The sequence below is a fragment of the Electrophorus electricus genome, chromosome 20, assembly GCF_041902795.1.
Source record: "Electrophorus electricus isolate QZ-2024a chromosome 20, ASM4190279v1, whole genome shotgun sequence".
NCBI classification, from domain to species: Eukaryota; Metazoa; Chordata; class Actinopteri; order Gymnotiformes; family Gymnotidae; genus Electrophorus; species Electrophorus electricus.
The window spans coordinates 7,595,046-7,608,013 of NC_137516.1; the positions used below are offsets into that span (position 1 = coordinate 7,595,046).

At 42.1% G+C, this 12,968-nt stretch overlaps 1 protein-coding gene across 2 annotated transcripts in view; it reads left to right on the forward strand.

Annotated features, from left to right (window-relative positions):
- The window catches only part of cfap74 (cilia and flagella associated protein 74), a 49,417-nt gene that overhangs the window by 26,727 nt on the left and 9,722 nt on the right, over positions 1-12,968 (forward strand). For both annotated transcript variants that reach the window (XR_014118870.1, XM_035536523.2), the window contains 4 exons: positions 1,559-1,687; positions 6,524-6,611; positions 8,235-8,408; positions 11,824-11,957. Coding sequence is in view for 1 of the 2 variants with exons in the window: in XM_035536523.2 (XP_035392416.1) it covers positions 1,559-1,687; positions 6,524-6,611; positions 8,235-8,408; positions 11,824-11,957 (525 nt within the window). In the remaining variant the exon portion in view is untranslated. The remainder of the gene's footprint in view (positions 1-1,558; positions 1,688-6,523; positions 6,612-8,234; positions 8,409-11,823; positions 11,958-12,968) is intronic.

The window sequence follows — 12,968 nt, forward strand, 5'->3', positions numbered from 1 at the left end:
TTTGTTTAGATACTGTAAACTTAAACAGTTTCTCTAAAGATGGGGCCTGTTAGCCTAGACAAACAGCTACAGTCTTTGATGTTAGCAGGGTAGAAATGTTTGTCTGTTTAGATGTTGATATCAAAAGCATAGCTTTCCAGCCAGGATTTTTTTCACAGTTTTGTGAAAGGTAATTATTAGTTTCATTCGAAGCCTGTTCTGAAATCATAGGGGAAAAATGGCAGCGAGCTTTCGTTAAAATAAGCGGCATTAGTGAGTGAAGTCTCTCGGAAGTTGAGACACGGTCCATGGACCAGCACTGCCCTTGCCTGCAACCTACACCATCTGTTGAGCCTTTCACTATGTGGGTCACATTACTAAAGGCTGCAAAATGAGGTGCTGACAGAATAGTGCAATGTCAGGGAATTTCTGGCTTGTCATTGTCTCCCGCTCCCTTAAGGGACGGCCGAGGTGCATGGCTTGAAGGACGCTGAACAGGGACTAAATCACGTATTCACTGTACATGTGCAACACCCTCATCGGAAAGTTGAATATTCCTAAACGTGTATCTAGACAAGAACAGTGAGCTGAGCTGAGCCAGCGTGCTATGTACTGACACTACACAGTTTAACTACTAATTTAACAAACTGTATTCACCCTTTCTAGCATGTCCTGTCAGTAATGTAGGAGTACCATAGCTGTCTTTATTAAAGCCTACTCAATAAAGTACCATGAAAACCTTTCATGGAAGCTGAGAAATTACCACGCAACCGTTCAGGGTGAGTCATAGAGAGCTGAAAGCCCTTGGCATTGTGCTCGGAGTTGTAGGCGTGCGTAGTCGGAATTCTGCGGAGAGTTCCCGGGATGCAACACCATTTATAGCCCCTCGATCTGGAAGTTCCATGCTGCAAGGCGGAACCTGCCTCTCAGATTCCTCCTAAAAACTAGGTCACCTCGATAGTGCTGATGATGGGGACCGTTTCACATTTCGGGGGTCATTAAAATGTATAGAACAATCAGATGATAACCGAGTTCCCTCGCTGAGTGCGCACATCTTTGTGGATGTTCAGCTCGCTAGAAGCAATGTGTGTATTTCTGTTTCTGTATTTCATTACCCAGGTACAGGCATAATTATACTTTTGATATATTCCACACAGAAACAACTGGGGCAAGTATTGCATATTACAAATTAGTGGGCATAAAATGTGAAGTTATAAAGTAAAAGTTTGCCAGGCGTGCTCTTGGTTGTATTCTCAATCGTCAACCATGTAACGGGCTGAAACTATCAATAAGCAATGTGGAAAGCTCGTTGCAATTCTGCTGCTATAAGGCTCAAGGCTGAGTCTTGCTTTGGGTGCAGGTCCAGTTGCATTAGTAGCATAACGCAGATCACCATGTGCTGGTGCCTGACACCCCTGGGCTTGGCTGCGCAGAGCAGACCCAGCAGGGGAGGTCAGCTGTGTGGTCACCTCCTGCAGCGTGTGGCCCTGGCCACTTCTGTGCCTGGCAGTTCAGTTGATTATTATAAGGCAAGTTTCATTTGTTTGTGTGTGTGTGTGGGTGTGTTGGTGTGTTTCAGAGCCAGCACAGCTCTTAGACTGACCTTCGAGGTGTGTAAGGAGCTGAAGAACCACATGGACATCCTGCCTAAGACCGGCTACATCCAGGCCAAGTCGAAATTCCAGGCCCAGCTCAAGTTTCTGCCCAGGTAGCATCAAATTCCAGGCAAAACAGCGTAAGGTGGATACATGGAAGCACTGTTGCACAGTCAGCGTCGAGTGCCATTCTTTTTTTATCTTTTTTTCCCCTTTTTTTGGAAACAGTCACACTGAAAAATGAGGCAAGCGTTCATATGCAGGCTTGTGCCAGATTGGACTGGACTTGTCAAGTACCGCTTCTTTGAATTTTATTTGATGGGTTTGCAATTTAATATATGTGGCATTCACTCATATTCTTGACAGAGACGTTACTCAAGCAGTATTTTACCAGATAAGAAACACACCAATAAGGAGCTTTGGAAAATAATTAAAAATGAAACATATTTCCCCTAAAACAGTTACAGCTTATAAGAGAAAGATTTAATAACTTTGAGGGGCTTAAATTTGAATTAACCTGCAAGATATTTATAATAGCTATAATATTTATATGAACTGCCCCACTCAAGAACAGCCCACAATTAGCCCTTGAAGGCGAGTACGAAAAGTGTCCTTTATCATGGACCCAAACTGGTAACAAAAGCTTTGAGGGCCAATGGTATGGCCGTTGACAAAATTTGGTGCATCTGATCATGGCCGGTGGGCGGATCTAGTGGAAAAATGGAACTTTGGTAATCTGCTTTGGTGAATCAGAGGGGTTTAAAAACATAGAATGTCATTTTTGTTGACTCACCCCCACTCCATTCTCTCTCTCTCTCTCTCTCTCTCTCTCTCTCCCTCTCTCTCTCTCTCTCTCTCCCTCTCTCTCTCTCTCTCTCTCTCTCTCCCTCTCCCTCTCCCTCTCTCTCTCCCTCTCCCTCTCCCTCTCTCTCTCCCTCTCCCTCTCCCTCTCTCTCTCTCTCTCCCTCTCTCTCTCTCTCTCTCTCTCTCCCTCTCTCTCTCTCTCTCTCTCTCTCTCTCTCCCTCTCTCCCTCTCTCTCCCTCTCTCTCTCCCTCTCTCTCTCTCTCTCTCTCTCTCCCTCTCTCTCCCTCTCTCTCTCCCTCTCTCTCTCCCTCTCTCCCTCTCTCTCTCTCTCTCTCTCTCTCTCTTATCTTTCCCTCCTCGCTCCTCTCCTCTGGTGCTCTGAGCCGAGCCGCCGGTTTGCTTTGACTCGCTCGATTGCTTATATAACCTACTGTAGGGTTCTCATTTTCACTGTGACCTTTTTTTTTTTTCCTTTTTTTGGGGGACAAATTTTTTTTTCTTCTCCTCCATTTATCAGTGTTGGCCTGTTATTAGGCACCAGCTCAATAAACGATACTAATGTAAACTGCAAAGGGTCCCGCTTTAGCCTGAGTTTTGTAAAATGGTGGCGTTCTTTTGTCTGGAGTTTTTTATGACCGTGGAGTCGATGAATAATTCCTGGAACCCTGCTGCTTACGCGCTCAGCCAGAATCAGCGTCAGATTCGATTTCCTTTTTTATTCTGTGGTGTCTCTCACCATTATTTCTGTGTCCTGTCGGAAAGTGGAGATAGAACGGACTGATTTTATGCTTCTCTTTGTCTGTCTACTGCCCGAACACACACACACACACACACACACACACACACACACACACACACACACACACACATAACTCCAATGGAAGCAGATACAGCTTGCCTAACCTCTACACACTGGAAATGCTGACACCTATACTGAATTAGCTACATGGACTATATATGATGTATTAAAGCACAGACTGGCCCACCCCTCTCTGGGTTGGTTCTGTAATTCCGCGCAGGGAGTTTTCCCTTGCCACTGTTGCCCTAGGCTTGCTCATTAAGGATATGGACCCAAACATTTGTAAAGTTGCTTTGTGAAAACATGTGTTGTAAAGCACTATATAAATACATTTGTGACTCTGACTCACACACACACACACACACACAGACACACACACACAAACACTCTCACTCTTACACGCACACACAGCCTATTTAGATATTTATATGTACAAAATAATTTTTACAATTGTTTTTATTTATTTTTTATACTTACTCCTTCTAAAGTATTGGAGGAAGTGTATTGTAAAATACACCTGGGTGTTTTTATGGAAGATTATGTTGCCTGGATCATATGGTTTATTTAAATTTTTAAAAAGATTTGTAGGCTGGATTGTCTGGGTGGATGGTTCAATTATAGCTAGTAATTACCAATACGTGAAAATCAAAATATATAATGGAAAGATAATGAAATTAAATATAATGAAAATTGTTATGTTTCATTTCAACCTGATATCGATCTCTTCTACTATTTTTTATGTCCTGTCCCAGGTTTTGTTTTTCTTTATGTGATGAGGAAAACTTATTTTGTCTAATTAATTTGTCTTGTTTTTTTCATAATGACTGTTTTAAAGGACTAGTCCAATAAGAAAACAAAAGATAATTTTCCTCCCATTTCCTACTTAACTCAAAAACAATAATTTGGCCAAGATACGGATGGTATCCAATTTTTCTTCTTTAGTGTTGCCATACTGCTACAAGGCTAATGTAGCTAGCAAGTAATGAAAGTTTATGGCCACCTGTTAGGCTCATGCAAACCCAGATCTGTTCTGAGTTGTTAGGTCATCTCAAGTAGACTTTCCTACCTGATTTCTGACAGTGATAGCTGTAATAAATAAATAAATAAATGAATGAATGAATGAATGAATGAATGAATGAATGAATGAATGAATGAAATGCCCGAGAGCAAGGTGGGACTAACGGCGTCCAAGACATTTCCTTTTCACTGCAAGTGAAAGAGCTTTAGCTTCTTTGTCCTCTAGTGAATCAGAGTGGGAGGAGAGGGAGGCTTCACGGTGGAGCCTCAGTGGTCGAGCATATGGCAGATTGTGAACAGTCTCGTCACTTTGCTTGAAACCAAGGCACATAAGAAAAAAAGTGCCAACATCACCGGATAAGATGGGCCCTTAGATCAGTCTTCAGGTACATGGATTAGGTCTAGGCAGTACATTTCTTTTCATTTATTTACTTTTGGAAGCGTTGAATAATATTATTTATTTGGGTAGTCGCACGGGTCGCTTTCGTGTCACAAGCCAGAACCGAGCTATAAGCAATGTTCTAACAGATGGACCGTGTGCCGTCCCGCGGGGCTTTTCCACAGCGCCGTGCCAAGCTAATTCAGGAACGCCGCTCCCACCGAGACTCCATTAGCCGAGCACAAGCGATTCCTTAAATAAATCACCGCCCGGGCGGGATTGATAAAACGACTCTGGACCCGTCACGTGGTAGCCCGGACGAGGCAAACGTCCTAAGGACCCTGTAAGAGGCCGTCGTTAAGCTATGGCTTAGGGTAACAAGCTCATAATAAGTCCCATTCGCGTTCGACAAAGGCCAGTTTCAGCACTGCCACTGTCGGCTAACTTTTCTTTCCTGCTATTTTGATTTGGACACCTATAGAGCCATGGCGTGCTTTTTTTTTTTTTATCGTGCTGCTCATTACCCGGCGGTGGAGTTCGCTTTCTCATCCTCTCGTGGCAAACTGCTGTGCGGCCACATATTAGTGGTGTACCGCCAGCCCGTCGGGACGCAGTAGTAGTTTGCTTGCATTAAGCAGTGCTGGGGAGAGAGTTCTAGAGCCCTTATAAGTTTCAGTCCCTGCCTAACGGGCCCAACTGCGGCAAGGCCCCATTACCGCAGGTTGGGTTGCTGCGGCAAGGCCCCATTACCGCGGGTTGGGTTGCTGCGGCAAGGCCCCATTACCGCGGGTTGGGTTGCTGCGGCAAGGCCCCATTACCGCGGGTTGGGTTGCTGCGACATCAGAGGATCCACGCTAGGTTCTAAATGCCAGAGCGCACACGATACATCTAAAGGTTTATTTTTAGAAAAAAAAAGTTGAATTCGACACTGCAAAACGGTTTTGCACAAACATGCTTGTTATAGTTTATTGTGTCATTTCCCAGTAGGTCTTGTGTATTTAAAAGAGATTCACAGCATTTAGAATCACCAACCTAATGACCTGCAAAACAAATCCTTCCACAAATAATAAGATGGGGGGGGGGGGGATTCTAAGCCAATTATTTCTTTATGAAACTGGCTGCAAAAAGCGTTCCTGTTTACGTCAAGACTTTGCATCTTGAATGGAAAATTAGGAATAGTAATACAAGTAATACAGCTGTTTCTGAAGCAGTGTCTGTGTGTGCCATTAAATTTGAACTCAATATGATTTTAGTTCAGGGCTGTCCCAGAGCATAGCATATTTGCATAGTGTCAAAGCACAAAGTTGCACTGCAGAATTAGGAGCTACAGTGTTGATTTTTAGTCCAGTTAGACACAAGACAATTCTGTAAGACCTAATTCAGCACTAGAGTTTTTTTCTGTGTTACATAATATGATGTTTGACTGCACGTTGCTCTCTGAATTCCACTGTTCTGCACCCTGCACCCGGAATCACCATGGTTACTGTGTTCTCGTTTGGTAGTGCCATTGGCCGCATGAAACGACTAATACAACTCATCTTTCTGTCTCTCTTTCTCTCTATCCCTTGCTTTCTGTTTCTCTCTATCCGTGCTTTCTCTATCTCACTCTCTTTCTCTGCATTAAGCCTGACTAGTCCTCTTTAATATTAGTGGAAGGGCACTTTAATGTTCTTGCAGGCTTTATGCTTAAGTGGTTTGCTCTGTGAGTTTCAATTATAAAGAAAAAAAAATCTGTGTAGACATGGACAAGCATTGATTTCTCATATATCTTCCATGGATGCATTGCCATTAAATAGTCATTTATAAAATGTCTCAAGGACCTTGAGCTTGAAAGAAGCATAATAGCCTTGTTGAGTTTTTCTTCTTCCTGTCTTCATATTTCCTTCAGTACGCTGATACAAGGGAATGTTTATTTTGCCTTATTTTGTCCTATGTGTCCCTTTTGACAGACGGAGCCTTCCAGGGGATGCCAAGTCCTTTTTTGACCAGGACACTGGAGTCTTGGAAGTTCCTCTTGCTGTACAGGTGGCTGATCAAGTAGGTGCCTTTCAGACGCTCCCCAGATAAGTCCAAAATAGCTTGCGGACTGGTTTTCCCTCTTCCTCTGCTCCGTCACTAATCACTTCCTTCTCCATGCCAGGTTTTCTTTGCCTGCTTTCACGCCACAACTCTTAAAGGAGTACTTTACTCAGAAATTCTAATGCTTCTACCAATGAGGGAAAGCCAATATGCATCCAATTAGCATTATGCAAATTATATTATGCTATGTTGGGCTTACTAGGTTCCATTTACTCTAAGCTGTGTTTGTATTTAATGTATGTGAATGCTACAGTTACTCTGCCAAACCCAAAGGCTAGGAGCTTAGTGTTTGCACAGTAAGCTTTAATGATCTAAAAGTTCTTATTAATATGAAATAAAATATGTTTTAGACCTTTTTGTCCTATGTAGCTTCAAGGTCTAAGAGAAAAGCTACCAAAAATGTATACCTAAAGCATCCAATTTAAAATACGTAGCATCAGTGTAAATTGAATTCCTGAATAACACAAGATGTTTATGTAGCTTATTTCAAGATGCTCTAGTCCCCTTGAGGAACAAACTGGGCTTTGCCACGCTGGATTCCTCTGATAAGAGAGCAGGTTTATTTGTGGTGCGTGGCAAGTGTGTTCGGCAGCGCTTGGCTTATCTGCAGCCGCACATTGAGCAGTGGGTGGCTGGGCGGGGGTTCAGGGAGAGTGCAGGGCGGGATCCTATAATCTGCCGAACTGGATGCCGGTTCATTTTCCCATTCCAAAGCCCGGCCCCCTCCCCTTGCCTCCCAGCCTGCGTACGGGGGAGAGCAGGATCTCGCCCCATCCGCTTGTCCCCTCCCCCGGCCCGATACGTCCGCCAAGCCAGGAGCCGTGCCGAGCTCAAACCTGTGCCCCGGGCCAGAGTGCTGGCGTGAGGCGTCGTCCTGCCACAACCCCCCACCATACCTACCACCAACATCCTCCGTCACACTCATCAAACGCAAACATCGTTTGATTAGACACATGTGTGCACGAACCAACGCCCTACAGCTGAGCATCCTGGTGAAGCCTGTGATCCAGGTCAAAGCTCCCAGGGCCCTAATCTACCTTCTTGCCTTTCAGCACTGGAGACTCAAAATAACACACCTAAATGCACACACATGTTCACACACACACAATCTGTCACTAAGCCAAAGTACTTTCATGGACTCCAAATCCTTTCTGGCTGGATTCCATATTACAGAAACATACACAAAGGAGAAACACACACACACACGCGCACACACTCTCATACATGCACACACTCTCTCACACACAGCTTCACATACTCTCCTTTCTCACCTTGTTCACCACCTACCTGAAACTGTAAATCGCCAGCTCTGTGTGTGTAAACAAGGTCATTTATGTCAAAGTCTTATAGAAACAAAAGCCAACAATTTCAAAAGCAGCCTTTTACTATAAGATTATTTACACATTTTGCATCAAAACATTTTTGGAGTCCTTTTTTTCCGTATTGGCAGATGGTGTCAGTGTGCATCTGTGGCTCATTTTTGAATAGACCCGTTTCATTTCTCATTTGTAACGTGACATTGAACAGGACATTTCCGGCACACTAACGACCCTCATGGCTAATTAGGACCGTTTCCATCAGGCAAAGCCAGTGTGGGTCACGGTCCACGCGGTTGTCACCACCTCTGATCTGGAGTTCCACCACTCCGAGGTGGATTTTGGCCACTGCTCTGTCTTCGAGTCTGTCAAGGCCAGCGTGCGACTCACCAACCGCTCCTTGCTGCCCCAGGACTTCGGCTTTGTGGGGGTCCCCAAGGTGAGTGTAGTATGGTGTGCCAGTCAAGGGCCTGAGTGAAGCTCTGTTTTATGCATTCACTTGGCAGTGATTTATGTGGTGGACATTCCACAGTAATAAAAGGAAATGAAGGCAATGTTTGAGAAATAGTCAAACTGTCCTTTTAAACTAGCAGCCCCTTGCTTTCAACAGAGCCCCAAAAGTAAGGCATTTGGTTAGCAAGTTGGCATTGTTCCTCATCAGCAGGATATCATCATATGTCATCACACTTTTTTCTGACTTGGGCTTCACGACTTATTAATTCAAATATGATTTTTTTTTTTTAATATGATTATGATTATCTTCTTGTATAAAAACCCGTATACGATCATATTTAGCGACTATAAACACATTTATATCATCACTGAAAAGAAAAAACCTCAACCAGGGCCACTCTTGAGTGATTAGTATCCAGCATGATGCAACATATGTGACTGACATATGTTTGTGCTCCCCGTGTTAAAACATGTCATTTAGAGTTAAAGTCAAGACAGGGTGAGAGGACACATCTTTTCAGACACAGTGGAGCATTAGACTGACGCACACAACGACAGCACACTACTACGCCAGGCACTGAATGGGATGAGTATGACTAATATAAAATCAGGTGTGATTAGTCACATTATGAGAGTTTTCCCACGTGCTCTATTAGCAATTTTCAGTACTTTCTGCCCCGTTTATTTCGATTCTGAAAGATCATCTGAGAACTGTTGTCAGATCTATATTCCTCAATCTTCAAAAAATAAATGCTGATGATTCTGAGTACTGGCCGTAGTCTTCTTCAGTTCTACTGTTGTTTTGTCAAAGCCATGTCCAGACCCCCTGTAGTTGTTTGCGCAGATAGTGACACGCCTGTTTTTACTGACAGGATGGCATGAAGGCTTTACTAACGTGATGTGTATTGCGTGAGCTCACTGTTGTTATTTCTCGGTCTCTGAAATTTACATGAAATGCAGTACTTTTGAGACGTTTTTGTGAATTAATGATTTCCTGATGAGCTGATATCAATGTATTACTGATGACACAGTTCTACTATAATAATTCTCTTGGTTCTGTTGGTGATAGTACTAAAAACATTTTTCCAATAATGTATTAAAGTTAAGAAATAAAATATTTACATTGTTAAACAAGTATTTTGATAGTATGATTGATGTGAATAGCATACTTGTAACTATTATGCTGTTATCCATTTCATATACTTTAAACGTAAAATGGATCCCTTAATTTTCCCTGGCTAATATCATGAGTATAGAAACATTATTATTTACTAGGGATGTAAACTCTAGGATTCACCATAATATAATTTTGATTTTTAAGGCAATGATATGAAATATTGTACAAACAGCATCATGTCACATTCACCAGTTTTCTCATTTAAAATTTTTTTTCTTAGCTAAGGCCAAAATTTGTGTGGTCCAGTCCTGCTGAATAAGTTTTTTGGGTTTTTTTTTATAACTGTTCCACAAAGAAAAATAATATGGACTAATGGATTGTACTTATTTCATTATCTTCTACAAAATCTGAGTTTGAATATAGAAATTACACTTGATATATGCTAAATATGTTGCAGTTATAGACAGAACTATTTCACTTTATACTCTGCTATCCTGCCCTGGCTAACTAAATCACACCAGCCATGTGCCACCTTACGTTTTTTAAACTAACTTCAGGTCAAACCACATCTTCATTTCTGTTACCAATAAAAGCTGATCTTTGTGTTACAATCCATTTGGGAAACCCAATCCAGAGCTGTTTACAGCAGTCGAGACAATTTAGTGAACTTACATGCGTTTGATGAATCTTACATGACAGTCACACAATCTAATAAAAGTACAAGAAATTGAGTGTAACGATACAAACATGTTTTTGTATGAGGCCCATGTCACGGTGACCGCCCCATGCTGGTAGTCGCCAGCAGGCGGCAGCAGTGAGCATGTGGCGTTTAGTGATGTTTTGGCCGTCACTTATTCTTGTCTTTACTTAAGCCACACCTACTTCAGGTGGTGGGCGTTAAACCTTATTGTCCACGCCACCTGGGGGTTGTTATGTCGTTATTTTTGTCCCTTTATAACCCCGTTTTGCGTTCGTGACCGGTGTCTTCGTTGTATGTTACTTTGGTTTCGTTTTTTCGGCGTTCGTTTTTTTATGGTGGGCTTCGTTTTCGTTAAACGCTTCGGTTGCAGACTCGCGTTTTCTTCCTCTTCCTGCACATGACAGCCCAGTGATTCTGGAATCTTCTGCAATATACAAGTTTTTACGATATACAGCAACACGATTCTTGTCATTGTAATCGTAATATACGATTGATATGATAAACACAGCTCAATAAGACGATCACCTTTCATCTTTAACCGTAAAACAATGTGAAAGTATTGTATTTTTTAAAGTTTGTACGTTGTAGTTTAATGACCGATGAATGTATAAACACTATCAACAGAATTACACAGCCTTTAAAATTGATGCATAAATCAAAATCAATGTAATGTCTTAGAAATACTGTAATAATGTAACAATGAATCCTTACTTTGTGCATTTTATGCAGATACCAGTCAGAATGCTTCAAGTAGGCTGTTTGAATATGAAAGAAAATAACATATGCAATATTATGCAACAACTATCTAGCATTGTACCTATTACTGCTTCTGCACAGTTTCAAAAATGAATGCTTTGTCTAATGAATGACAAGCAAGTAAGCCAGCTTGCTTGGCTGAAATCTTTCGTCAGGTGTTCTCACAAAGTGCACGTTGCCCCAAAAGTCCCATCTATGAGAAACTGGGTCACAGGGCAGCAGGTGTGCAAAGAGCCCTGAGGAAGCAAGTCCTTCACACTGAGCCAGAATGGCAGTCGAATGGCATTTTTATGCTGTATGAACCCCAACCTTACCAAACACTTCCTGTAAAAAGAGAAGAAGTGCTCGGTAAAGGTCGTTGGTGTGATACACGGCCACAGGCTTTTTTGGAAACAGACCTGCTCCGCCAGCAATGTAGATGTTGGGTCGTGCTTTGCACCCTGGGTGGCCATGGTGCCCGACAGGGGGAAAGTCCTTTGGTCCGTAACCTGGCTGCTTTGGGGAAGGTCCACAGGATCCAAAGGAGTAGGCTGGAATAGTATCCTTGTCCTTCCAGCTCATAGGCCCCCAGTGAGGAGTTCTTCAGTCTTGGTAAAGTTCTGAGGGACAAATGGCCTCTTTTGTCCAACGCCAATATAGGCCTAATCCATGTCCACTAACGACCTTCATGGCTAATTTCCTGGGTTACTAAAGGAAACCAGGCCTTTAGCATTCTATCGTGTCTTTTAGGACATTGATCAAACATGCCATGTTCACGCCTGCAATGTGTACAGGATTTGTGCATTACAGGGCATTAGCAAATGCCACTATTTACCTTCTCCCCTGTAGTTCATTGATGTGCAACCTAACGATGGCTTTGGGACCCTGCTCCCACACCAGACGCTGGACATTGATCTGATCTTCAGTGCTTCAAAGGCTGGTGAATATAACTTCCAGCTCACGTGCAAGTCTGGTACTAACAGGTAAGGCATAACAGGTAATCTGCACTATCAGTGCAGATAGTGCAGAATCAAACTGCCATCTTTTTGAAGATTCTGCATGTTTACATTTTCCCTCTGCAATATACTTTATATCTTAGTCACTGGCCAACATGTCACCATTCTGTTATTGTTGCTTCCAGTTTTGTTTTTGTTTGTTTGTTCGTTCATTCATTTGTTTATTCATTCATTCAATTTAGTCTATAGCCCCAATCCGTTTATAATGGTCCGAGGTAAAGCCCCAAAATATGATGACTGTGCAGATATCAAAATTTAAATATACTCCATAATATTATATACAATATATTAATATATATCCTAAAATTTAAATATATACCTATATATAATATATTTAATATGTCCCAAATATGCTTCAGTGTATTCTTCATGCATTACATTTTGCATGCGTATAATTGATGTGTACAAATGCATTGGCTATACTAACAAAATAAGGGTGATCATGTGGGCTCACAATAGGCCTCTGTATATAAACATCAGTGGCTAAACGGAGTCAAAGCACTGGTCTTTCTTTGTTATTCCTATTCGGCCATGCTGCAATCCTGGCATGGATAGGTAGGGTAAGAACACGATCTAATCTCATTTCCGACAGTTTCCCAGATCACCGTGTTCCCTTTTTATTTCCTCTCCTGTTTTCTCTTTCTGTTTTATTCATGCATTATCGTTGACAAAGCCGTTCTCTGGTAAATGTGAACCTGCTGAGTTGCTGTGAGCGACTGGTATGCAAAGCAATTCACACAAGCAAATTCCATTTAAGAATTCAGCACGAGCTGAACAGCTACTGGGGTGTTGAAACACTGGGTGAGAAATGGCAACACATTAATACATAGGTATTAATGCATTTAATTTTGGCCAGCAATGTTACATATGACAAATGTTAATGACTGACTATAATTTATTTGTTTTTTAAAACTATCATTCTTTTTAACCATTACCATTAGCAACTTGATTTTTTTAGCAACATTTGGAAGAACAAGG